The 26,374-nt window shown below is 42.4% G+C and overlaps 1 protein-coding gene across 1 annotated transcript in view; it reads left to right on the forward strand.

Moving 5' to 3' along the window:
- Positions 1–26,374, forward strand: part of LOC138247246 (BPI fold-containing family B member 4-like) — a 92,745-nt gene that overhangs the window by 21,398 nt on the left and 44,973 nt on the right. Inside the window, exons 6-7 of the mRNA XM_069201975.1 lie at positions 20,531–20,594; positions 24,854–24,914. Coding sequence (XP_069058076.1) covers positions 20,531–20,594; positions 24,854–24,914 — 125 coding nt within the window. The remainder of the gene's footprint in view (positions 1–20,530; positions 20,595–24,853; positions 24,915–26,374) is intronic.

The raw sequence follows: 26,374 nt of genomic DNA on the forward strand, positions 1-26,374 counted from the left end.
TTATGCCAGACCAGCTTGTAATTCTGTTGGTAAAATACAGGGGCATAGGTCCTCTACGGATGCTGAAATGTGAGCCTTGCCTCTAAAGCTTCCAGGTAGGCCCCAGGTACTTTAAACCTTGCACTTTTCACAATGGTCCAGAATCACAAAGTCAGATACTTTAGAGCCCTTCTGGTCTTAGTATGTGCCCAAATAAATCTACATGCAAGCTCATCCAACGGCTTGAACCAGAGGCCCTTAAATTCAAGAGGGACAGTTCTAAAGAATTACACAACTCTGGGCAGAATTAGCATTTTTATAATAACGCTACGGCCAACTATAGACAGATGTAGATTGTCTAGTCTCCAGAATTCGTTTGTGGCCTTCCCAATAACAGGTGTTAAGTTACCGTGCACAATTTGATCTAAATCAACCATAATAGTGACTACCATACATCCAGCTTTTCTCACCAACAAGCATATCCTTAAATTGTGCATATCTTTTAATCATTACCTGAGTCTTACTTCGATTCAGCAGACATTGAGGAAATTCCTGAAATGCTAACACCTTACTTTCAATCTCCTCTAAATCCACCCCTTGGTCAGGTGTGACAATAACCACATCAGCTGCACATGCAAGCACTTTTGTGTCCAAGCCCTTAAAATGCATGGATGAAATTAATTCATCAATCGCAAGTTTTCTGAGCAGAGGATCAATATAAAGGGCAAAAAGAAGGGGAGAGCATAGACACCCCTGCCTTGTGCCCCTCTGAATCAGGATCTGGTCAGAATGGCCTCCCATCATCTGTAACCTAGCGGTAGGTCTATAATAAATTGCTCGCACTGCCTTAATAAAATATAGCCCTGATTTCAAACTAGCTAATCACCTGCCATAAATACCTCCAGGAGACCCTATCAAAGATTTTTCTGTATCAAGGAGAATGAGAGCCGTTGGGCCACTGGAAGTGGCTGCCGCATCAAGAAGCATTTTACTCCGCAGATATGGTCCCCTTCCTGGAATAAAGACATGCAGCCACGGAGAGACAATCTTACCTTTATTTTGACAAAACCTTGAAATATAATTTTGTATCGCTATTAATCAAAGTAATTTCTGTAAGACCCTGGCTCCTCTGGGAGTTTCCACCTTTTTTAAGAAAACCACTATATTTGAGGAGAACCAAGATTTCGGTACAGTTCCACCAGGCCTGGACCAATTACAGAAATAATTACTTTGTAAAATTCCAGCAGAATTTTATCAGGACCAACCACTTTCCAAGATGGCAGACTTTGCGGAGACGCCAACATTTCTTACCTTGTCATAAGGGCATCCAAAAAATCTTGGTCTTCGCCTCCTATCTTATTCACTGAGAGTGTATCCAAATACTGCCAGCTGTTTTCAACTTCCTGTTGCTCCTTCTCCCAGTACAACCTCTCAAAGTATACCTGAAACACCTCTCAAATGTTTTCCCCACCTGTAACAAGATCCCCTCGGTCATCTTGTAATTTCAGCTATCTGACATTGCTTCTAGCTCGAACTGCCAGGACGTGACCCACCTGTTCACGAGATTCATGGCATTCACGCCCCACGCCTCCATGCTAGAAACTTAGCTTCCGCCTTTTTAGATGAGTTGTTACTAATTGCAGCCTTAGCTAAAGCCACCTTATGTTGAGCTCTCTCTAAGTCAACCCCTCTATAGCTGCACAAATTAGCAAAGCCTCCGCTTCCCCCCACATTCTACACAGTTCCATAAGTTGATGAGTCTGCTTTTTTTGCCAATTTAGGCTACAACTGGGCACGCCCCCCTGAGAGACACTCCCTCTGTTAAATTTGAAAAATTCTGGTATCCAAACATTCATATGATGGATATAGTCTTCTTCCCTGAGCAATGCTCTCACAAATGACAAGTTATGCTGCATCTTTCCTGGACCTCCACACAAATCTCTAAAATGAGTGGATTGTGATCAGACATGACCTAGGGGTATTTTTCAATCTTACAGGCTCGTAGTAAATTGTGGGAGATCAAAAAATAAGCTGGAAATGTTTCTTTTGGGAGGCAGAAAAATAAGCATAGCCTTGACCTGGGGCCTTCACCTTATGTCACACATTAGTTAGCCCCTGATCCTCCCCTAGTCAGAGCAGTTATTTAAATACTTTTGGCTTCCGGTCACACTAAGCCTGAACCCCAACATCAAAAAGGCCACGCGTCACAATAATGTTAAAAACCACACAAATTATAATTGGGGTTGACCATAATGCCAATTCCACTGTCAGCCAATCAAAAATGGCTAGGTCACCTAGCATTAACCCATGAACTGAACAGAGTGTGAAGGAGCTTTTATCATCTTGGAATTCTACAATAGCCCATTGCTCATATTTGTTGGCAAGACTATATTTAACTATCCTTTGCCCACTTTCATTTTGGTAGAGTGGAGGAACATTATTTCCTTTTCCACTCCCCTTAGCTTTTAACATTGACCTAGATCCTTTGTGTAGAATAGCCATACTGTTGTTCTGGAGCCAATTTTAAGTCACATTCTCCAAGCTTTTCACTTCTCCTCGTAGGTCTGAATCTACTCTGACACTCAACCACAGCACGCGTTCAAAAAGATCTCTGACAAAGAGCCCCCTCGAGGGGCCCGTCGGACATTGCAGCGCTAGCTGGATGAGGAGCAGGCCCTATGAGGAAGCATGACATCCACTGGGTGTGTGAGGACCCTTGCTTCTACTTTTAAAGTGCCCTTTCGACCTATGGTCTCCTCTGTGGAACAGTGTACCTTATTTATTTGTATATTTAATGTAGACTGAATTATTTCGTGCCAAGACTGCCCCTCACCATGTCCTGGTGCTTTGTGTTGTACTACAATTAGTGTATAATCCTACAGCTTCAAGTACTTTTCTTCATACCCCCTCAAAATGTATTCCCTGTAAGTATAGTACATCCGCTCACAAGACTTTTAAATCAAGGGCTACCTTCCGCCTTTTAGCACCATTGTTCAACCTGCAGATATTCACAGTCACTATATAAAGTTGAGCCAGACCTAAAGATCGTCTGTCTACCTCCCAAGAAAGCATCCCGGAATCTTGCAAGTTCAACATACACCAAAAAAAGCCTCCTCCTCTTGTGTTGTGACCCCAGTAACCCCCCTGCCCCAACCCCACCATTCGTTCCCCTAACCCACTGACGCTCCCTTCTCCCTCAAAGCCCACCCACCTCCCACCACCATCCTGAATCAGTCAGACCTCCCAAGGCATTAGCAATGGCTCTCTAGATCATTCTCTATGCCACCACCCCAGCCACCTAGCACAACAGCTGACACCCTGGGAGAATGAGGGGAGGGATAGTAAACTTCAATAAAATAGAACTGAAAAAGCAGTTACGATAAATCCAACATAATCCATAATCCAAAATCCAAAATATTTAGTATATTTTCAGAAGTAAATGAGTAAGAATTCCCCTGAAAGTTGACCTTCAGCAGAGTGGGACTGACCAAAAATGCTTCTCCTGACATCCTGAAAGGGCTTTATTAGCTGCCACAGTCTCCACCTCCTCTCAATTGTCATATGGCAGAAGTTGGGTCTCGGTAAAAAAGTCTAGCCATGAAAGGTATATCTAGCATCAGGTCTTTTTCAAAGATTGCTTGCCTAAGCAAAACATTTCCAGAGTATACTATCACCCCTGTGGGTCAAACAGCAGCCCCATTGCATGCAGGCCCCTGCCTTTTGGTCATCAAAGGAAAGTGGTGTACTCTTTGGACCTCCGTCTCTCAGTTCCAATTAGTCAACTCTGGAAAAGCCCCCCAGAGTAGAGATATCATGAAGGTCCTTATGTCTTCACCTTCCAACTCCTCTGCTATACTTAAGAATCTCAGATTATTTTGAATCTCTAAATATTGGATTCTCCATAAAATCAGCAAGTTGGAATTCATGTGCCTCTGTTTGACCTCTCAGTGCCCCCTGGACCGACTCCAGTGCTGTGATGCGATCTTCCAATGCAAACATCCTTTCCCCTATCTCAATGCATGTTTTACAGACTTTCCTTATTGCCCTCTCCAGCATTTTTATGGCACATGAGACCTCTGACTATCATTGCATGTTTCTTTCTGTTGCTACTTTATTGACTGATATATGAGGCTCTGAAAAGTTACCTCCATTGTGACAGCCGGGACCAGATGCCTTTCTTCCAAGGCGCAAAGTGTTGGTTGCTGACCATAGACTTCTGCATACACTTGCTGGGTCACAGAATAATCTCACTTCAGGGAATAGGGAACGTGTCCCCTCTTCTCAGCATTGTTCGTGCTGGCCTGCCTTTTTTGCCCTTTCTGGTGCTTGGTTTCCCAGCCATAGTTCACAGTTCCCCATACCCACTAATAGCACTAACCTCAGAAAAAGATGATGGAATATCAGCGAGATCAGTAGGGGTAGAGTTAAAAGAGTCTGACCCATAAGTAAGAGAGACAAATGTATCCCAAGGGTCAGGTGGCATCTCTTATTTCCTTTTCTCCAGGCCCCCTCGCACCGGCAGAGATATCTGCACTTAAATTACTTTCTATGCAGGGGTTTGGAAAGCAGCACTTCATCCTTCAGCCTCTCCCCCCTTTTCTGGCCTGGACGAAATTTGCATAAGTAATGGGTTTGACTTTGAGTGTTCTACACCCCCTTGCAACTGCCTTGCCCAGCCAATCAGTAGTGGAGGGCAGTTGGCCTCTCATGCCGCTGCGGCCCTGTCCAATTACCCCAGACCCTGGATAGTCACTTCATTAATGACATGTATTTCACTAACCTGCGACATACCCCCAAGGTCCAGCTCCTGAGGTCCTTGAGACAAGATGAGTGAAAGGTTTTTTAAAGCTGCACTTGTTGAATAATGCAAAACTGTATCTTCAGATATTGCAGTTTCTGTCCTCGGCTCAGTAGCAGACCCATCTGGGATACTAACATCAGTCAGGGGTCAATTCTCATAGCGCTTACGTGACCTTCAGCCTGCATTATTTCTCCTTGAACCAGGACTGGAGTGGGGGCTGTGGCAATACCTCCATTATTGACAAATGTGGTTTAACTACGTTACTCCTCTGCCCTTGATGCTCTTTCTCCTGGTTGGGAGCTTCTGTGTCCACAATGACTTGCAGCTCTCTTTTTTGTGCCAAGCTCAGTTCACCTGAGGGCTGTTTTCTGCCGAGTCCTGCTTCCTGTGCCCTGCTGATGGGCATCCAGCCTCGCCCATTTTGGAGGCATCCTCCTTCCCCTGGCCTCTTAAGTGTACCAGGTGAAATTCTGGGGCTTCTGAGCATCCACGTTACAGCCCGGTTCCTGCACGTTCCATCTGGCAGCTCGAGGCACAAACACCATTGTCCACGTCAGCCCACAAACTTCTGTTCCGCTACGATTTGGCATATCTCTCTTGGCCACCGCCAGCAGCTCCACTGCATTCTGCACCTTCTGGTGACGTTCTCACTCTCCTTGCAGTCAACACACCACAGCTGTTGCTGTGACTGATGAGGAGTGACTCTCAAAGTGTGTTACGTGATCACCATCTTGCTTCCACAAAGTCAATTACAATTGTAGACCTATGTTTACGATTGAGCATGGCTCTGTTTATCCTAGTCATGTATCCACAAAAGATTGCATGCCATGAGAGCATTGTTTTATTTCTGCAGCATTGTATGCTGAGACTGAATACAACTACCCTAGTAAGTTTTGAACATGCGACCATTCACTAACTCCCCTTGGCACCCTCAGCAAAGACCTGGAATAACTGTCATTCCGAGATAGAAAAGAACCATCCTGTGGAGAGAAAAAAGAAAATGAAAAGAAATCCTTTGCGCTGTAGGCTACCTTCTTCAAATTGAGGAGTTCTACCATATATACCACTCCATATTGGAGTAATAGCAAATATCACATATACATTAACCTACATTCTCAGCAGTACGCCTGGAGCACTGTAACTGACTCAGTGGTCCTTAAGAACTCTCAAAAATGTGCGTGAATTCCCAACTCTGATAAATCTATACCTGTGCATAGAATGTAAGCATTGACGTATGCCGATCTATGCGTATTTTTTTGTGAATTGGACCCAAGGTGTTTACCTGGCATAACTGTCGAAGGTACAAAAGCATTACCATGTGCAGATCAACATCATACTGCGGGAGACTTCCTCAAAGAGCACTGTGCCCAAGAATCATTTTTAGGTCGAGCGTAAGTGTCCAACCTCTTGTATACTTTTAAGTGTACTTCTTATGTGGGCTTCCAGCTATTTCATTTGTTAGTTTCAGTGTCATTTAAAAATCCTTGCTTGCTAGTGGTCAGTCATTCTGTTCCTTCTTCTGTGTGGGAGCAGGGACCAACTACTGTATAATTACGCTTTGTTCTGTCTATATGGTCTGTAGGGGACTTTTTTTTACTTTGTTTCCTGCTCCTGTCCAGGGACGTTTCCCTTTTAATTTGCAGAGTATTCTTCCACTGAGCTTCGCTGTAAACTGGGTTATAAATCAGGTGTTTATCTTGGTCACATTTGGTCTTTGTGGGCTTTCTGCACCCTCCTAGCTGCCTAGCTCCCACGCTTCCTTGACTTGGATTTAATTTACCAAGTGTGCCTGCCTGTGTGCTGAGAGCAAGGGTGGAGGATCGCTTGTAATTGCTTATACCCTAGGCACCCAGCTCTACCAGGGTTCTGCAATCCTTAGAGACAGGGCCCACTTCTATTGCATTCTGGGATCCCACTTGCAGCTCCATCAGTGCACCTCAGTTCACACACTCTAAGCCCTCAGCCATGCCAGTGTCAGGAACTCCACACACTGTCTGCTAGAGCACCTCAGTTCTTGCAGTCAGTACACTCTGCTGCTCCAGTACTGGGGCCTTGGGCGCAGCTCCATCAGTGCACATCAGTTTGCACACTCCAAGCCTTCAGCCGTGCCCATGCCAGAACCCAACACACGCTGTCTACTAGAGCACCTCAGCTCTTACAGTCAGTACACTCTGCTGTTCCAGTTCTAGAACCTCAGGCGCAGCTCCATCAGTGCACCTCTGTTCTAACCCCGCGAGGTCACTTCCTTTCCTGTACTGGGACCCCGCTCACATACAGGTCCATTACAGCAGCTCAATTCTAATATTCAGTCTCACTGCCAAGCCAATACTGGACACAAAAGAGTAAAACACAGCTCAGCCAATACACCTCAAGACTAACATCCAACGCCACTGTTGATGGGAGCCACCACAGCTACACCGGAATCCATCAGTTCTAACATTCTTTTCCGTACTAAGGCTCACACACACAGCCTTCAGGACTCCTCGCTTCTGTGGTTCAGAGGTAATGGCACTCCCTTACTGGGCCCTACTCGCAGCTTCACCAGGGCACTTCGAGGCTAATACTTGGCCACACTGGCAGGCCAATACTAGGTTCCACACCTAGCTCCATCAACATACCTCAATTCCGAGCTTGTGTGCTGTTACTATTCCAGTACTTCAGCCCACATACAACTCTGTCAGTGCACCTCAACCCTACCCTGCAGCACCCCATTATTCCAATACCAGGAATTACACAGCCCTCTGTTTATCATTCTTCACCCGCTGCCTTTCTGTTATTCCAGCCGTGGGCCTGGCCACAGCTCTGTCTATACCCCCAATCCTGATCGAAAGCGCCCCTACATTGCTGTATTGGGGTTCACATACAACTCTGTTACTGCACCTCCTGCCGTTCTGCAGTGCCCGTGGCTGTTCCACACTCTGACTTCTGTTTGAGGACGAGGGAGAGCCAATTAAATCTATTCTTAGCTGCAATCTTTATTTTGGAGGGTCTTTTTCTTCCATTGCACTCTGTTCTTTTCTTTACTCTGTTTACTCTCAATGTTTTCTTTGTTCCCCACTTTTCTCCTTCCAGCTCTTAAAATCCACACAATAAGTTTAGCTCTTTCTTTCAACTGTTTATTTCTACTCCTCTCCCTTTTTTATTTCTCTCTTCATCTTGCTACCTCCTCTTTCAAACTCGCAAAAAACTTAATTATTTATTTACGTGTTTCATTCCTTTCTTTTTTTTCAATTCATCAGACGTTCATTCTTTCACTATTTTTTTGCTTCCCTTCATTCTTTCTTTATTTTTTTACTTGCTTTTTCCTCTGACTCGGTACGCGTCCTTTCACTTTTTTTTTAATCTTTCTTCCTTCCTTTCTTTGGTGTTTTTCTTATCTTTACCTGTCAATTCGCATTTTACGATATATCCCTCTTTTTCCCGTCTGTATGTGGAAGCCATAAGTTATTTGTTGGGACTCGAAGTGACAAAGTGGTTTTCCCATTCTGTGTCTGTGGGAAATGTATCAGTACATGCATGCCCTGGTTCATTCGCTGCTTGTTTCTCTCACTCTCTTTTTTCTCTAATGTTCATTTTTCTCTTTCTTTTCTCACTTCTTTCATTATTTTTCCCTCTTTATCTTTCGTTCTCTAGCTTTCTTCCTTTTTTTGTCTCACACATTTGCTCTATTTCTTCTCTTAGTTGTGTTTTCATTTTCTCGTTCTTTCTTTCTTTCACTTCTTTCTTTTATTGCTTTTGTCTGTTGTATTCCTTTCGCTTCTCTTTTTCTGCCCCATCCGCTTTCTATCCTGAAGCCTAGTTATCAATGGAGCTACAGGTGCAGTGACACCGGGGCCCAGAGACCTATGGACCTCACTCAACTCTAAATACTGCTGTATTTTCCCACCGAAATTGCAGTCAACCATTTTCCTTTCTTACTCCAGGCCCCATGACACTGTTACTACACCACTTGTCCTCTCCATCTTTACTCCCCACTCCCTTCTTCCTTTCACTGTCCCACCCGTCCCAAATGATATTTTTCTGATGGTTTTTTGAGCATTACACTCTAGTGACAAAAGATTATTTCTGATAAACGTTTATATGATAATTGTATATGTTTTAAGGTAGAGGAAGAAGTTCAACGGAAGTGCTTTAGTTAAATGCTGGGCCACTATAGGGCAGGAAAAGACAAAATTATAAGGCAGTGTTGACCAATTTATGTCGCAAGAAAAGTCCACTTATGATTTACAAGACCAATAGCTCTAACTCAAGAAAATGCAAGACCTATCGGATTGCAAATGCTTGTTTCTGTTAGAAATAGCTCTGATTCCTTCTGCACATTCCGTTCCACAACACCCGGTTGCACTCCAGGACAGTAGCTACGGGGGCATGTGAGGGCAGGCCACCCCATAATAATCTGTGGCCCCCTCCAAATTACTGAGGCAGCTGGCGCAATATAGAGGTGCAGGACTTCAAAAGGGGAATAAACAATGAAATGCCTTCAATGTCTTCTGATAAATTGCTGCTTGTTATTTTAACGTGTTCTTTGACTGTAGAGGGACAGTATTTTGTAAAGTGAACTGTGGCAATCCCTCTAGAGTACAGACGGGCCACTGGAATTATGCAACAGGAGAAGCCTAAATTATGTGGCAATGTGTATTAAATTATGTGGCAAGAACCACAAATTATGCAGTTTAAAGCGGTACATTGTATGGTAGTATCACTTCATTATTTCCTAATTTTTACACATAGGCACTAATGGTTTCACTTCATTAGTATTGGTTCCACAGCCACATATAGCAGTAAGCAATTGAAAGGTAACCAGTCAACCTTTGTGAAGGATCTTCCACTGCACAGCGGTACATGTTGCAGCACTTTTTAGCTGTTCGAGCCGAAACATTTTTTTTTTTTTTTTTAAATCTGCCGACTATGCAGCAGATGATGGATTATGTGGCAATGCAGCAAATCCATAATTATGTGCAAAACACCACAACTGCCAAATTGCATAATTCCAGTGGCCTTGCTTACAGGGAGTGCACAAATACTGTAGTATGTCAATTTGTTTCTAATTCACAAAAATGGAAACAGCTCTAAATTACCTGTACAAATATTTCAACACATATCATGGGTTATGAATGTACAAATCAAGCACATTTTGTTCTATAATTCTGAAGTTTGATGGAACCAAAGATCAAAACAAATATTGGTGATGCACAGATAATAAATATTGTATTGTACTGCACATTTGTATAGCGCTTGTTACCCCTATCTGTGGCACAGATGCACTTACCTATATGGCAGAAAGCTATGCCAAATAGGGTGGCTGGAAGAGTTTTTTCTTTGTTTGTGATCCTACGTGGAAATTGTTTCTTTGTTGTGCGTGATGACCACCAAGGTGGGGTTGTTGTAAAATGAGACGTACCAGTCTGGTGGATGATGAGGCGTGAGAGACACAGGTTTGCAGTTTATGGTTTTACGGTATGCCTGCGGCTTTGAACAGTTCTGCAGGCCCTTTTATGGTATTCTTATGATTATAGTCTGCAGGTAGGGACATCAATAAAGGCATATTCCTCTTTCTATGTGTGCTGCAGAATTCTGCAGATATAGAATGGGGAAGCAACATGGAGAAATAATTATTTTTTTTCCTGTTACACCTCAATGGGTAAAGGCATAGCATTTTGACAAATTTCTGGGTAAATTCTAGCTGTAGTAAATATGGGAATAAGCCACCATCCATGGGTGGATGCATGGGAACTCCCATGCCAGCCCATAGAACACCTGGGTAATGCGAGGCAGTGATATGTGCTGCCTTCCTTTACTTTGTATTTACTAAACTACACAAAGCCATGAAATGTGGCCTTGCGAGGCATAGGGAATATCAAAAATGATTTTACGTCAGGCTGTGATACAAAAATAGCACAACTCCATACAAAATCTTAATAAATGAATTGGTAATCATTTAGGGCAGCACTTTTATTGGGATGAGTGTGGGAATGTTGGGTGGTAAGGACCCTATGGATCCTCCCAGATTCTGGAATTTTCTTTCACAGAAGTATGAGGAAAATCTGTGATTTAGCACACGTGTGGTGTTTACATGGTATTCGGGGTATGTAAAGGTATTCACACAAACTACCCCACCGCAGACTACCCTGGGTAGCTTGTTTTCAGTAAGGGTTGGGCTTGGCATAAGTTTAAAGAGAAGATAAATAGAAGACGTTCTAGAAAAGGAGAGAAGATTGAGAGAAATAACGGAGAGCAAATAGAAAGACAGAAGAGAGCAGAAGAGACAGGAATGGAAAGATAGATGCAGCCACAGCAAACAGAAAGGGATAGTGGGTAAAGGGTGGGAGAGGCAGCAGGTGGAAGAGATTGGTAGATTGGGGAAGAATAGAGAAAGTAAGAGTGAGCCCAAAGGAGCATTATGAGAGCTAGGTACACATAGAGAAATGAGGATTGGAGATTTTAAGTGGAATTTATAGCTTATCATGCTATGAACAATACACCTGGCCCAGGTCTGATGATTTCCTGATTCAGAATGTCCCAGCTGCAAAATCAGTTTGAGGGCGGAGTCTGCTTATCCACCACCTGAGGTAAGTCATGTGTAAGGGAGGGCTCTGACATGAGGCCACCTTTCCTTCTTAAAAAAAATAAATAACTTGATATGATTGGCATTGCACAAAGTTGAACATTTCTGAAAAGACACAAGGTTGAAAGTCAGCCTACTTTACAACATTACACCTTTACACTTTAAATTAGATAACCTATCTAACTGATATGATTTAATCTTTAATTGCAAATGGTTGTATGAGTGTGCTTTAATATGTACCTTAAAAAATCCACATATCAACACTAGAATATTGATGGCACAGAATATCAAGGACAGAATGTTGAATCCAAAATATTGATAAATAAATTAGGATAGTTTTTTCTATACCTCACTCCACATATATGTACCTACGCAATATATATATCTTCAAGCTATGTAATTGTGGAGTTAGGAATAGTAAATCTATACTTCCATATATGCACTTACCTTTCAATATTCTGTCCTCGGCATCATTGTGCCACAATACTCTTGGGGTTTAGAGCACTGATTTCCTATTAGGTCATAGCTGAGGGCCATGCCCCCCTAAAAATACACCTCTGGCTACGGGCCTGTCGTACTCTACAATATGCATTTGGGATACCCACTCACAATTCCTCACCATAAAAATTCTTTACATGAAGCAAATGCTTTAGCAGAAGAAAAAGGCAACTGCATGGTATGGTGCTATGACCTTGCCTCAGGATGGGGGCTAGAGCCATATGGCATGTTTAAGAAAGTGTTGAAAATTGGATAAGTGTAACTATCTAACTGTCAGCACCAAACTGGTAGCAAAACTAAGGGCCCTAGAAGCTTTCCAGGTAAACCTGCAGAACATTCCACATTGTTTATCAAAGCCTCCCTAAACCACACCACAGCATTTCTCCCACTTCTCAAAATGTATGTAACTATAAAGATCAGTAAGGTAAAACAGTCATGGGCATTGTTTGTGACCTGTAAAAGGATTCCACTTCCACCTTAAGCCTTGTAGTTCAAGGTATGAGGACAATTTGCTAACTATATAAATTCCTAATGGGATCCACTAAATCGTATAGCTAGTGCCAAAATTGGAGTAAACCACATTTGTGCTGTTTTGTAGCACTTCCTCCCATAAGAACGTAAGTTTAAATTGTACCTGCAATGGTGCAAGAATCTAATCATAATTCCCAATGAACAACAGTGTGATTGGGGAATAATGTAGCTAAACAGCTACAAATAACACTTACCTTTCTTGCTCCCCAAAGTTATAATCATGTGTAAAAACATACCAGATAGTTCGTGCTAATGCTATGTATACCTTTGTGTTTCTATAAATGGGCTACTTGATCCCATAAATGTATAATTATTACTGTTAGTGATTAGACCACACATTGATGGAAGATCAACAATAATCAGATCAGTGACACAATATTGAGTTAAACAATATCTTTTGTCATAAATATTGTGTCAAAAATATATTTTATCAAATTTTTGTGCCCCTGTACTTAAAATGGTAAGTACAAACACATCTGAACTAGAATTTAATTTAACACTAATATCATCCAAACACATAAATATAAATATATGTATATTTATATATTTTTTTAAATATATATATATATATATATATATATATATATATATATATATATATATATGTATGTATGTATATATCCCTGACAGAAAAGGTGAGGCTGCCATTTTCTTTTGTCGCTTGACTCGGGGTGGGAAATGATCAGTGAAAAAAAAACACATAAGGGGCCAGGATACCGGTATCCTGACCCCATAGGACACATTGAGGGATCCAGGGACCCCTTGTGGGCAAAAAATTGCCCAATTATTTTGTTTGTTGCTCGATCCATGGATCTCTGCCTGGATCCATGGATCTACAAATCCACGAATCCACAGGTGGATCCAGGAAAAAAATGGAAAAAACCCACCCACAGCAACCAACTTCATATGAGCACAGCTGATGGCAATGCACAGCTTGTGTTTGAGTGCAGGAGGGATTTCCTCTGGTCTTGCCCATAACCAAGTCTGGCGGCCAACACCCTCTGCACATGGCCATGCTCAGCGTGGGGTTGGGTGGTTATAGAGGTTGACTGCAGGGCCTAGTTTGCGGCCAACCTTCACAGCGCATGGCTGAAGGCTGTGCGCAGCATGGGGTTGGGTGGTTATAGTGGTTAGCCGCAGGGCCATTGGCCATTACGCATTCGGGGCTGGGTTGTTATAAGAGTTAGCCGCAGGCCATGCGCAGCACGGGGTTGGGTTTTGGATAAGGGCTGGCCACAGGCCAGGCCCTGCAGCCAACCACCCCGCTGCTCTCGGCCAAAGGTCGTGCTCAGCGCAGGTAGGGTTGTTATAGGGGTTGGGTAGTTATAGGGGTTGGCTGCAGGCCATACGGCCACCCACTGCCGCACACGGCCAAACACTGTGTGTGGTGGTGGTTGGATTACTGTATAGTAGTAAAAATTACTTTACGTTAAAAGAGTAGAAATCTACAGAAAAAATCAAAGGTTACAAGGACCTTATAGTTAGGAAATAGAATTAGAAAAAACATAGAAATTCACTTTAAACCAAAGACTGCTAGGATGTTATAGTTAGGATCACATTTTAAACTTACAAAACTATAGAAATTCACCTGTTATAGTTAGAGTTATTTCAATTAACTATAACTCACGCCCTAAGGTAATTATAACTTGCCCCCCACAATGCACAGTTATCTGATCAATAATTTTACTGCACATGTTCCAGTGACAGTATCAATCATGTTATCAAAGATGTCATGAGTGGTGTAATTTGTGGGGTGATTAGTAGTGCATGGCGAGGATACAAGTTATAGTCACTTTAGTGTGCCAGTTATAGTTACTTGAAATAACTCTATAACAGGTGAATTTCTATGGTTTTGTATGTCTAAATGTAAGCCTAACTATAACATCCCTGTAAACTTTGTTTTTTTAAGTGAAAAAAATAAATATATATATATATATATATATAAGATTGACGAATCTTCACAAAACTTTACAAACAAAATTGCCAGTACCGTCAGCTGATGCCTGGAACTTTTCTGGATGATCCATGCAGGGGGGGCTGAGAAAAAAGGGGGTCCCAAAACACGTTTTCCCAATACATTTTTCTCCAGGGATTTTGAACAGCGATGGCGCAAAAACTACTGGATGGAATTACACCATATTTGGCAGGAAAGTACGTCCTGGTACAGAAAGAATGATTCTTTTGTTTTGGTGTAATTCCGTTCAGTAGTTTTTGAGAAATTAAGGGGAAAATAAATTTGTATATCTATGGATGCGAAGGATTCATGACCCCTAACGATCTCTTGCTGAGATCTGATTGGCTGATAACACTTAAACAATAGAAGCTTTTTCTTTCTGTCTCTTTTTCAATCAACTTCTTCCACTCCTCACACACCCACTTAAATACTTACGCACCCACTCACAGACCGACTGACGCATCTACTCACAGACCCAATCAGACACTCACGCACCCACTCACGGACCGACTGAAACCCTCATGCAACTACTCACAGATCCATGCACAAATTGATACACCTACTTAAACATTGATGTATGCACTTTCACACCCACACAGACAATCTGACAGCCACTCTCGTCCCCAGATACACCCTCTCACACCTAGTCTTACACCCAGAGAAGCTGCGACTAACACCCAGCGCGCACGGAGAAAGGGCTGTGCACAATGTGGGTTTGGATGGTTGGAGGGTGTTGGTCGCAGGGTTTGGCTGCAGCCAAGGCCTGGCAGACAACCTCCCTTGCTCATGGGTAAAGGACGTGCACAGTTTAGTGCTTATAGGGGGTGGTCTCAGGGTCTGGCCTCTACCGCTGTGCACTGCCAAAGGCCGTGCGCGGAGGCAGATCAATTAATGTACAGTAATTAAAATTACTATGTGTTAAAAAACCGTAGAAATGCACTGAAAAAAAAAAAGGTTACAGGGACGATATAGTTAGGAATTAGAATAAAAAAAACTTTAGAAAGTCACTGAAAGACACCAAAGGTTGTATGGATATAAGAGTTACGTTCTGAATTTACTCGTAGAAAACTGTAGAAATTCAGCAGTTATAGTTATCTGAACTAACTAAAGCTTGCGCTTCTCAAACGCATTGCTTATGACCTCACATATTACATCCCTCATGACATGGTCAGTGACATTACTGATGACATCCCTGCCCTAAGGTAACTATAAATCGCCCACGCGCCATGCACAGTTTTTTCATCAACAATTTTACTTCAAATAATATATTGATTATATCATGAGTGCCGTAATTTGTGGGGTAATCAGCAGTGGATGGCGGGGACATGAGTTGCAGTTACCTTACAGCATGATTTATAGTTACTTGGGATAACTCTAACTATAACAGGTAAATTTCTAACTAAAACATCTGTGTAACCTTTGTTTTTTTAGGTGAATTTCTGTGTATTTTTTAATTTTTTTCTGTTATTTTGTACATTTTCTTAACATAGAGTAATTTTTATTACTATATGTTAATACAATCACCGCCATGCTCGCTTTTGGCTGTGCTTAGTGGCAGATGGCCGTAGCCCTGTGGCCAACCCCTATAACAACCCAATACTGTGCATAGCCTTTGGCTGTGCTCTGCAGGGGTTAGGTGGCAGGGCCTGGCCTCAGGCTAGGCCCTACGGCATACCCCTATAACCACCCAACCGTGAGAAGCAGAAGTTGACAACAGGGCCTAGCCTATGGCCAGGCCCTGTTGTTAACCCCTATAACAACCCAAACCCACACGGTCTCTCCTCTCCAAACTGATCTCAGCACCAGGGACCCCATCCCCTGGGTCACAGCCTAAATAGTTAATATTTTGGGGGGAGGGGAATGAGTTTTCTCTGTCTTCTTCTCTTCCTGTCTTCATCTTCACGGGCAGGAAGACAGAGGAAACCTCTGCTTGCAGCGAGGAAGAGCTGTTTGACAGCTCTCCCTGGCTGTGAGCTGAGTGTTTGTGGTGACTTGGCAGCAGTTGTCAAAGCTGCCACCAAGCCACAGCAAACAGCTACGTCCTGGAGGTGGGCACCCCAGAACATAGCTGAAGCTGGCCCAAGGGGGTGACAGTCCCCAGAGCCATCAGTACCTCCATGAGGGGGGCCGCTTGGCCCCTCTCCAACCATAGCTCCAGGGAGGTCATGGTCTCTGGGGCTGCAGAAGTCAGAAATGGATCCCTTTTCATTCTTTTTATGATAGCCCTGGTATGGTGGTGTTCCCCCGAACTGCAGGGGGCAATGTGGCCCCCTGCACTCTATCTAAATATAGCCCCAGGGAGGTGGTGGTCCCTGCAGCTGCGGGGGCGTGTGGCCCTCACACTGTATTTAAGTATAGTGCTGGGGAAGTGGCTGTTCCCAGGGCTGCTGAGGGGCCTGATGCCCCCATCACATCTATTTTGATTATAGTCCTTGGAAGGTGGCTATCCTCAGGGCTGCAGGGGGGCCACGTGACCCTTGCATTGAATAGCATTTTAGCATTTAAGTGCTGCAGTGTGGGGAGGGGTGCCCCTCCTGCATCCATAGGAGTAAAGCCCTAGGAAGGTGGCAGTCCTCGGGCAGCTGGGGGGCCGCACAGCCCCTAGAATTAAATTTGATTAAAGCCCGAGGGAGGTGGTGGTCCCCAGGGCTGTGGGGGGCTTGGTGGCCTCCTGCACACATAATTTTATTTGCCACGGAAAGGTGACAGTCCTTAATGCAACAGATTTCATGATCAATATCCATATAAAGCTCTGTAAAGCATAAGCATGTTCCTGATAACACAGCCCTGAATGTTCTCACTAAAGGCTGCCGATTTTCTCATCCCATAAGTTGAAATGAGTATTGCTCCTGTGGAAGTCAGATAAAACAAAAAAAACTAAAGGGCATTTATTGAATATGGTGCACTTACCAGTCAGCTTCATTTCTCTGAGTTCAAATCTTCTTCGTCAGAGTTCTTACTCTGTGAGTGATTGTATGTCAAGCTGGTTACCCATCTAAAAGAGAGTGGATCATTAATAAATCCAGGTCCGTGATGAGAAGACCTGAACTCAGAGTAGTGAAGATTACTGGTAACTAGCCAAGCCATTAGCTCATGCCCATCTTCCTCTTTCCTATCCTTACTGGGTGAGATCCTATTCAAGCAGAAACATCACAAAGGGCAAAACAAAATCCATGAAACATTTGTGCCGCAAAATCACATACTTTAATTTATAGTGAACGTTTAAAACATATCTGTTGACACCTGCCTCCAGGTTACAGGCAATAATGCCACATGAAAGTGTGTATATTCAGCCTTTCAGGAAAGTAAATGTGCTTCATTGAGTCTCCTCTAGAGTTACACAAGATGTCACTACACGTTTTAATAGGCTAAATTAATAGCTTGTCTGACCAATCTGCTTACAGTAGTTTCCAAAGGTTGAAGTTCTTGACATGTCATTCAAAAAGTCACAAACAACAAACCCCCTTTCCTAAAAGAGGCTGTTCTCTTTATATACATTTATAATGTCCTATGCACATCTAAAGAGTGCAAGCCCGCATTCTTTGGGAAGAGGGAGAAGGTCAATAAACTAGTAAAACCCAATCTTGGGATACATAAAATGAAGATGGAATGAATGACTCCACATAAAAAAAATCCTAATCTGGGAAAAATGTAAAAATGGTTCCGAGCACAACAAAGTTCCTATCTCCCCAATTCTTCTATTTGAGAATATTGCTACCAAAAAGAGTACTTAAGAGAAAGTAAATTCAGGTCTATAGACTACAAAAGTTCAAAGCTGAAACACTGTAGGAATTTTAGAACCAGAGAGAGATCCTGAGAATAAATCGGCGAATGACTCACCAATGTCCTTAAAAAGAAACTCTTCAACAGGTGGAGGCTAAACCATCAAAATAATTAATTCTAACCCCGTTAAGGCTTCAATCACTGTTAAAGTTATTTATAGAGCACTTGTTTACCTGGAGTTGCCTTGGGGATAGCTTCAGTCGACCGCAACTAAAAAGAGACACTTTGGGGCAGATTTAAAGTGCAGCGCCACTTTCCTTGTGCCCCATAGTGCCCCCCCCCCGAACCGCCACCATGTGTGCACCATATCTAAGATACGGCACACCATGCCACAGGGTAGGGGCTAGGGTGTCCAAATTTTAGAAGCTATTGATGTGCTGTTCATGGTTAGCGCCATAAGCTTGGTGATAACCCTGAACAGTACATAGGGGCCCATTGTAAACAATGGTGTGCCCCTTTTAACGCCTGCTCTGAGCAGGCATTAAAAGTGCCATAACAAATGATGTAAAGAAACCTCTTAGATTTCTTTGCACCATTTTGTCGCCCCCAAATGGGTGAATGCCCATTTGTATGAATTATGCCTGGCACAGGCAAAATGTAGTGCAAAAGGTTACAAAGTAAATTTAGCGTGGTGATTTGGGCCTCGTTGAGCCACATTAGTGTAAAAAAAATGACACTAATGTGGTGCAAGGATGTGCTAGGGGCTCTTAAATCTGTCCTTTCGTTTTTAAAAAGCTACATTTTTAGCTCCTTCCTAATGGAAGTCAGAGGGGGCAACACCCTGATATGTGGGGGAAAATGATCTCAGAAAGTGGTCGCCCCGTAATGAAACTTCTTACTTCTCAGTATGTCCTTCGGAATCTGGGGACAACCTCTTTCTTTGCTTCAGAGGAACGCAGGATTCTGCTTGGTTTGTACCACTCAAAACCTGCTTCAGAAACTCGGGCTGGTGTTAAGCAAGGCCTTATGGGCAATACAGAGAGCCTTGAGTTTGAGACAACTTCTGACTGGCAACCAGTGGATTGACTGGGATTGACTGGGAAACAATTGACATTTGGGGATACCCAATAGCACCCTAGCAGCTGCATTTTGGAAAGTTTGTAATCTATTCAGATATTGTTCCTGCATATTTACATACAGGCCGTTACAGTAGTCAAGTTTAGATATGACTAAAGTACTGATGACAGTATTTTTGGTGTTAACCAGAATATATATTCTCATGAAAACAAAACCTTTCTTACTGCAGATGGCAAGGGCAAATCCTCAAGCTCCTGTCTTTGATAATGGGAAAATAAATCTTCTACTTCCATGTTCTAAGAGTTCTCAGAAAAGAGTCAAATTATTTTCTAAGTGTCCCAGCTATTCAATAAATGCAAGTATTCAATGAAATGACCTTAGACCGCTTCATTTTCAGGCTCCCCCTCGAACCTCCTCTGTATCTATACTTGTTTTAGTGACCGTAATAGGGGGAGGACCATTACTATCCTCAAACACTGCCTCCACCACCGGTTCGATTATCCTATGAATTATGCCCAAAGAAATGTTTACTAGGGCTACAGGACAGAATTCTGTACCTCAGAGGCAGATTCACGCAAAGGCACAACCTCTATGTGGCACAGCACATTGGAACACTTTTTAATAGTCCTTTATATCATCCAAACCGACCTTTAGCATTCTATTTTGGGTCTAGGCAACCAGCCATCCTGTTGTTGCCTGTTGGCAGGTAACTAAATAATACAGTTGCCTCAAGTGTCTTGCAACTGCTGCCATATTCAGTAAAGGCTTTGGCAGCAATTCCATACCAAATATTCTCCCGAAAACAATGTGCATTCTATTCCCCAAAGTAAATGCCTCTGTCGTTCATCAAAGAAAGGTAATCTTGGAGCAGTCAAGTATATGGTGCATTGAAATAATGCTGATATCCTGCAACCTGAACAACTAATGTACATCCATCTGCAGCACGATGAGCATGAGCCAGTTACAATAGTCTCGGAGATATTGCTGTAGCATGACTCTTAGTGTACATAATCATGCATTTAAATAATTATTCTTACCTGAAAAGCTAGGTAGATGTCAACTGCCCCTAGTAAAAAAAATAGGAAGTGCTAATTCTGTGTCCTCGTTCTTATAAGGTCAGTGCCAGGAAGTGGAAGGAAGCCATGCTTGTAGCTTGGGTTGGATATATAAACAATGTTCTGCATTAAGAAAACAGTTATTCACCCAGTGAGCAATGGGATGAGGAAGACGAACAAAGATGTAATGGTAGCTACAGTTGCTTACAGGAAATGCTGGCAACACCTCATGGCTCACCTGCAGACATCGTTCAGTGTTATTCCAATGACTCATAGTAATTTGTTTTGCAATTTTGCAAGCTCTTGTCCTTTTTGCCATCTAACCTGTCACGCTTCTATGTTTACAGCTTGCTTTCTCCTATCCTGGATGGACTGGTGAACAATCTCCTACGTAATGTTTTGCCAGGCGTGGTGAGTCAGAAAACTCCTGCTCCTAGGATAATGTTATTGGTCAAGCGGTTTCTTTCACAATTCATCAATCTTTATCTTTGTTTTTACTTTTAAGAAACTAATTGTCAATATACACATTCTGGGCTGCGTACAACGTATTTTGTATGCTCCTGAAATCTATTTTATGTATTTTTATTCCAGTTTTATTTTAGCATTTAAAAATCCTAAACAATAAGTTGATAGCCAAGCAATTTCATATGTTCTCTCTTTGTGTACAGTATTAGCTTTTATTTCCCCTAAAATAGACCAATCCCAACTACAAATAAAGAACTAGTAATAGAAGATGTTCCTTTAAATACTTTTGTAATACAATCCCAAAAGACACTACCTTTATTACAGAGCAATTTATCCTTCATTTCTTTACAACCCCACCCCTCAAAGCCAGCTCTTAAAATAGGCGCCAAATATATTTCTTGAAAATAATGGAGAGCAGGACGTTGAGGAATCTCTTGAGGAGTTTGAGTCTTTCTGTTTCTTTTTTACAAAGTCCCAGTAGTCTCCTAGAACTTGAAATAGTTTTCTAGGCTTCAAATGAATCAAGCTTCATCACCCAATGGGAAGCACACAATGAATGGTATGTAGGCTAATGGCCGATTTACAAATAGTGGGTCCATATCTTTCTAACAGTCGGAGTTCTGCAACCACAGGTTTTTATTCTGTTCTGTGCAGTGCTTAATTTGTAAATAAAAACGTGCCGGTGCTCAAAGCTCTCCTCCTAAACCAGCGGCTGCTGCAATTAAATGTGGGAGCACGGAATACTGAAGCCTCTTCAATCCTTTTAAAGCCACGCCCTGCCCCTTCAGCTCACTCCTGCAGCTTTCTACTTTCTCCCTTTGTGACGCTTTTACGTTTTTCCCTTCCTCCATCTTTCCCATATGTGTCTTCTGCACGCAGCAAATCCTTGAGGCAGAAGAATAAGCACCGGCCCTCAAAAATAAGTGCCGGTGCTCAGCACCGGAAGCAACAAGAACAAATTAAGCACTGGTTCTGTGTGCAGATGTCTAACTTCTTGGTATTCACAAAACGTTTTCAAGTTTAGAAACGTGTATTTAAAGGAAAAAAAAAGCTTTCTTGGTTATGGCTGAGAAAATATTTGATAAAACAGAGGCACTAGGTTATCTAATGCTATAGCATAGATTATATGTTCTTTCAATATGTATCAGATTGTTTTATTCACCTTAAAGATAAATAGTTCTAATCACCTTTCATTATTATATTTTGTTTCCAACATCACTAAAAATCTTTGTTGCAAAAGTGCAACTATCACCACAAGTTACCTCAGGAATGAGTGCTCAAATCATAAAATATTGAAAGGAATTGAAAAGAGATTGAACGAAAATTGAACAAAATTAATCATGTCACAGAAAATCAAAGTGAAACCACGTTATCTTCATCCAGCTAGGCACGATTTCTGCTTTGTTTTTTTTTCTGGCTGAAGAAGATACTGGTTGGGAAAGTTACAATTTGCTACCTTGACAGAGACGTATATGGCCTGTTTCTCTACAAATGAGCTAGTGCTGCAGCATACTTTGACTTGTGGTCAAATGCATACGGTTTCTGAGCTGACCACATCGAAGCAAAAGCCCAAGAAATGTCTTTGACTATGAAACCATTAGGGGAAATAACTGTTTTGGTGTTGCAGAAGAAGATCTGTGAGATGATATGCACAAGTACCGTCCACCCATCTTTGTTCACTCACGACTACATAGGGCAGGTGCCCTCCTTCCACCCAGGATTTTGTTACTTTCAAAGCAGAACCCCATAAAGTCTAAATGCCTGCTTTTGTTGTTAATGCTGCTTCCTTTCCTGATCAACTACTAAAGGTCAAAGCTCTGGAAGAGGTAGTGTCCAAATTAGAATAGATATGCTAGATTTAACATCCGACAGTGTGTTGGATACACCTCCTCTGCTAAACTTAATAGGCGAAATATGCAGAATAAATATACACCATCCCTGTGGGTAAGGGCTTTCCTCGTGAAGTGGTGGCCTACACACTGCAAGGAGCCAATTTGGGGGAACATGTAAGACGAATATTCTAATATGACCAGCATGTGAAATGTTTTCATTTTTGCCAACAAGTGGGCACCGAGAATGCAGACCCAATTCGGAGCATTTTACCAGTATACACATTTCATTTTCTATGATAAGCTGGATTTCTCTCGAACATCGTATTTTGTAAGACTTACACAGTTTGCAGGTGGCCGTTTATAATCTTGTGTTCTAAAATGTTGCCACCAATATCTATAGTACTGGACTATCATATTGGGTTATCAGTCCACCATCACATATGGTGGCATCAGCGATTCTGGTCATGGGCACATTGGTAAAGGAGTACTCCCGTTGTCTTACATGTGTTATACTGCTTTTAGAAAAATATTGTATCCACTATATTAACCTAACACCTTCATTGTATGGTGGGTCTAGATAAGTAATTATAAAGTAAGAACAGTAATTATATCCTTGCCTTGATGATCTAATAAAAGATGATGTTATGGATGTGATATGATTGTCTGTCCATATTGTCAACCTAAATAGTGTCACATAACCATGGAGGAGAGGGAAAGACTCCACCATTTGGCTGTCTTCCTTCCACCTTCCTTAGAATTAGCCTATGGAATGTGGAACGAAGGTCGTTGCAGACACAGAATATACTATTTTTTTAAAGAAATCCCTTTAACACCGTTTCTAAATTATGCCTTTAGTTTGTTTCTGTGAGAGGAGTCAAATGGGGAAAAACGTTTTAATACCATAGAAATTACCATTGGCTTTTAGGCTCCCCCTCTACAGGAGTCTTCAAAGGATATAATTGGAGCCCTCCATGTCATTATGTATGACTATACAAAAGAGCTGGGAAAGTTATTTACTCCATGAATGTGTTGCTGTAACGAAAAGTCCTTCAGGTGGTCCTTGGGTGTTTATCATAAATTGATTAGCAATGGAACGTCTAAATAATAAGTGCTGCTTCATTTATGAAATGCATGCATTTTCCACTCTCCCTGATTTTAAAAAAACTGTTTGCTACCTCAGCGATGAGTGGAGAAAATGTGTTGACATTTTTACTGATACTATGGGGCAGGTTTGTGAAAAGTGGCACTGCACGTAGTGCAGCGCCACTTTTCTTGCGTCCCTTAGTGCCCCCCTAACACCACCATGTGCGTGGCATATTTAAAGTACGACACAACATGGCGATAGTCAGGGGTACTAATGTCAGAATTTTTTACGCTAATCCTGACAAGCACACAGAGGCCCATTGAAAACAATCGGAGCCTCCCTTTAACGCCTGCTCTTAGCAAATGTGGTCTTTTGCTTACTAAGGCAACTATGTCCTCAGACCATATGCTAGCATCTATACTTTGGCCCTGATACCAAGTAGGCCGTTGCTGGGATGGAGAGAGCCTGCAGAAGCTCCCATTCTGCCTGGGAGCGCCCTGACTGGGCACTCCCAGCCAATCCTGATGCTGCTTTGAGCAGCGTCAGGATTGGTGCAGGGCAGGCTGTGAGCCTGTGCCTGCAGCAGCAACGGGAGAGGAGTGGCATGCGGTGCGGGAGCAGAGGTAAGTTTTAAAACAAAAATATTATTTCGTTTTTTTCCCCGTGCCTCCCACCCCGCCCAGCCCCATCCACGCGAGCCGCTCCTGTGTGTCACTTAAGCATACTTACAATTACTGCTCCATACATTAAATGGTTGTAAAGCAGTCAGTCATTGCTATACATTTAGGCAAACATAGAATCTCAACATACAGTTCCATTTTTGGATGTTCTCTAAAATTCGTCACTCTTACAGATGCCTCTTTATCATGTAAGCCTTCACGGTGACTGTGTATTTTGCATATTTTGAAGGATACCTCCATCACAGGTGTTTCTCTCTCTTTGGGGCATGTGCGAACGCTTCAAGAGAGACATTCCTTCAGAGACTCAATGAGATTACCATCTTGACAAACCTGTCACACCCTTCCTAAATATCTTATTTGACTTCAATGGTATAAACTGGTGGGACTTTTTTGTCATTCTTTGGAGAGTCAGCAACTACAGAGATACTGGATGCAAAATGGCCGTCCTGGATCACAATACATGGGAGCTCAGAACCTGATCCAGTACCTTCCTGAGCCTTTCCAGACATTGTCCTGCATCTCGTTGAGGAGGCGCCCCTAAATGCAAAAAATATCTGATGAAAATGAAATGAGAAGTCATTGTCATGCCTTCTGTTCTTTTTGTTACAGCTTTGCCCTATTCTTAACGTTGTACTGGACCTGGTGAATGGATTGCTGATCACTGCGAATTGTAAGTCTTTGGTATCCCTTTATTTCCACATGTTCTGGTGACCTTAGTGACGTTTAGGCTTCTGGTGTTCTTCTCTTTTTCAGTAGTAAAGCTCTACACATAGGGGGTTATTACAACTTTGGAGGAGTTGTTAATCCGTCCCAAAAGTGACGGTAAAGTGAGGGATATTCCATCAGCTGTATTACGAGTTCCATAGGATATAATGGACTCGTAATATGGCTGGTGGTATATCCCTCACTTTACCGTCACTTTTGGGACGGATTAACACCTCCTCCAAAGTTGTAATAACCCCCATAGTGACAAACATGTGTGGTCATTCGTCACACGCAGTTCATCAGCACTGTTTTGAGGTTGCTTGTATGTTTGTTAGCCGTTTGTTAGCCATGCATTACACATGGTTAATTTGCTTCAGTACAGAGCATGCATTCATAGATCATACTAAGGTTGCCAGGGATTTCAAGAAAGGTAGGCTTATCAGACGTTCTTGGCTAACAATGTCAAGCTATTAAAGGCAAATCCAGGCATTAATGATAGTTATTGGTTTGCTCTATATATATTCTCTATATATATGACAAGGGTCACTGGGGTTAGGCAGCATCTGTTTAAGCTAGAAACAATTTGGCTGTTAAAGTCTGCAGATTATGTAGCAGATGATGGATAATGTGGCCAATGCGGTGAATCCATAATTAAGCGAACAACATCACAGCCACAAAATCGCATAATCGCAGTGTTGCTGTCCATGATCCGGACTCACAAGCAAGGTCATGTAAATCAACAGGGGGAGGTGATGTCACGTTCACGGTGCATGTAAAAAAATAAAAAACAAAGAGAAATGACTACTGTTTATTGACTGACGCAATGATCAATAATATAATTACTTCACGAATAGGTATGGAGCCTACACTTCCTCCACGCCCATCTCCCTCCTCAAGGGGGTTTTCCTCTCTTATGATCCCTACCATAAGACGTCTTTGATTCATATCCATTGCTTCAGGGAGGGAGCATGGTGAGGGAGTGAGTGAGCACAGGTGGGCAGCTTTCCTGAGTCTAAGTGGAAACCGAGGTGTGACGGAAAGGGAAGAGTAGAGAAAGGGGCTGATTTTGACTTGGAGGGAACTAGATGAGCACGGAAGAAAATAATGAGGATAGGATGGAGGGAGTTCGTTTTCTCGAATTGGGCCACTAAAGGTGCTTCTTGGATGTGTTCTGAGCAATGTGACGAGTACACCTATACCGATATATGTTTATGTATTTAAGATTGGGAAGTGCTTTAGCAATACTTTCCTAACTGTGGACCTCGTATATGCACATACAGGACACATGTATGACAAGGAAAGGGTTGTTGTTGTAAAAAAAAAAAAATTCTAAAATCCATTGCAGCCCTACACAGATATAAAAATGCGAGATCACTGGAGAGTCACAGGGTCCAAAGTGCACTAGAATATGTGTTACAATTGATA

This window comes from Pleurodeles waltl, chromosome 7 (assembly GCF_031143425.1).
Source record: "Pleurodeles waltl isolate 20211129_DDA chromosome 7, aPleWal1.hap1.20221129, whole genome shotgun sequence".
Lineage (NCBI taxonomy): Eukaryota > Metazoa > Chordata > Amphibia > Caudata > Salamandridae > Pleurodeles > Pleurodeles waltl.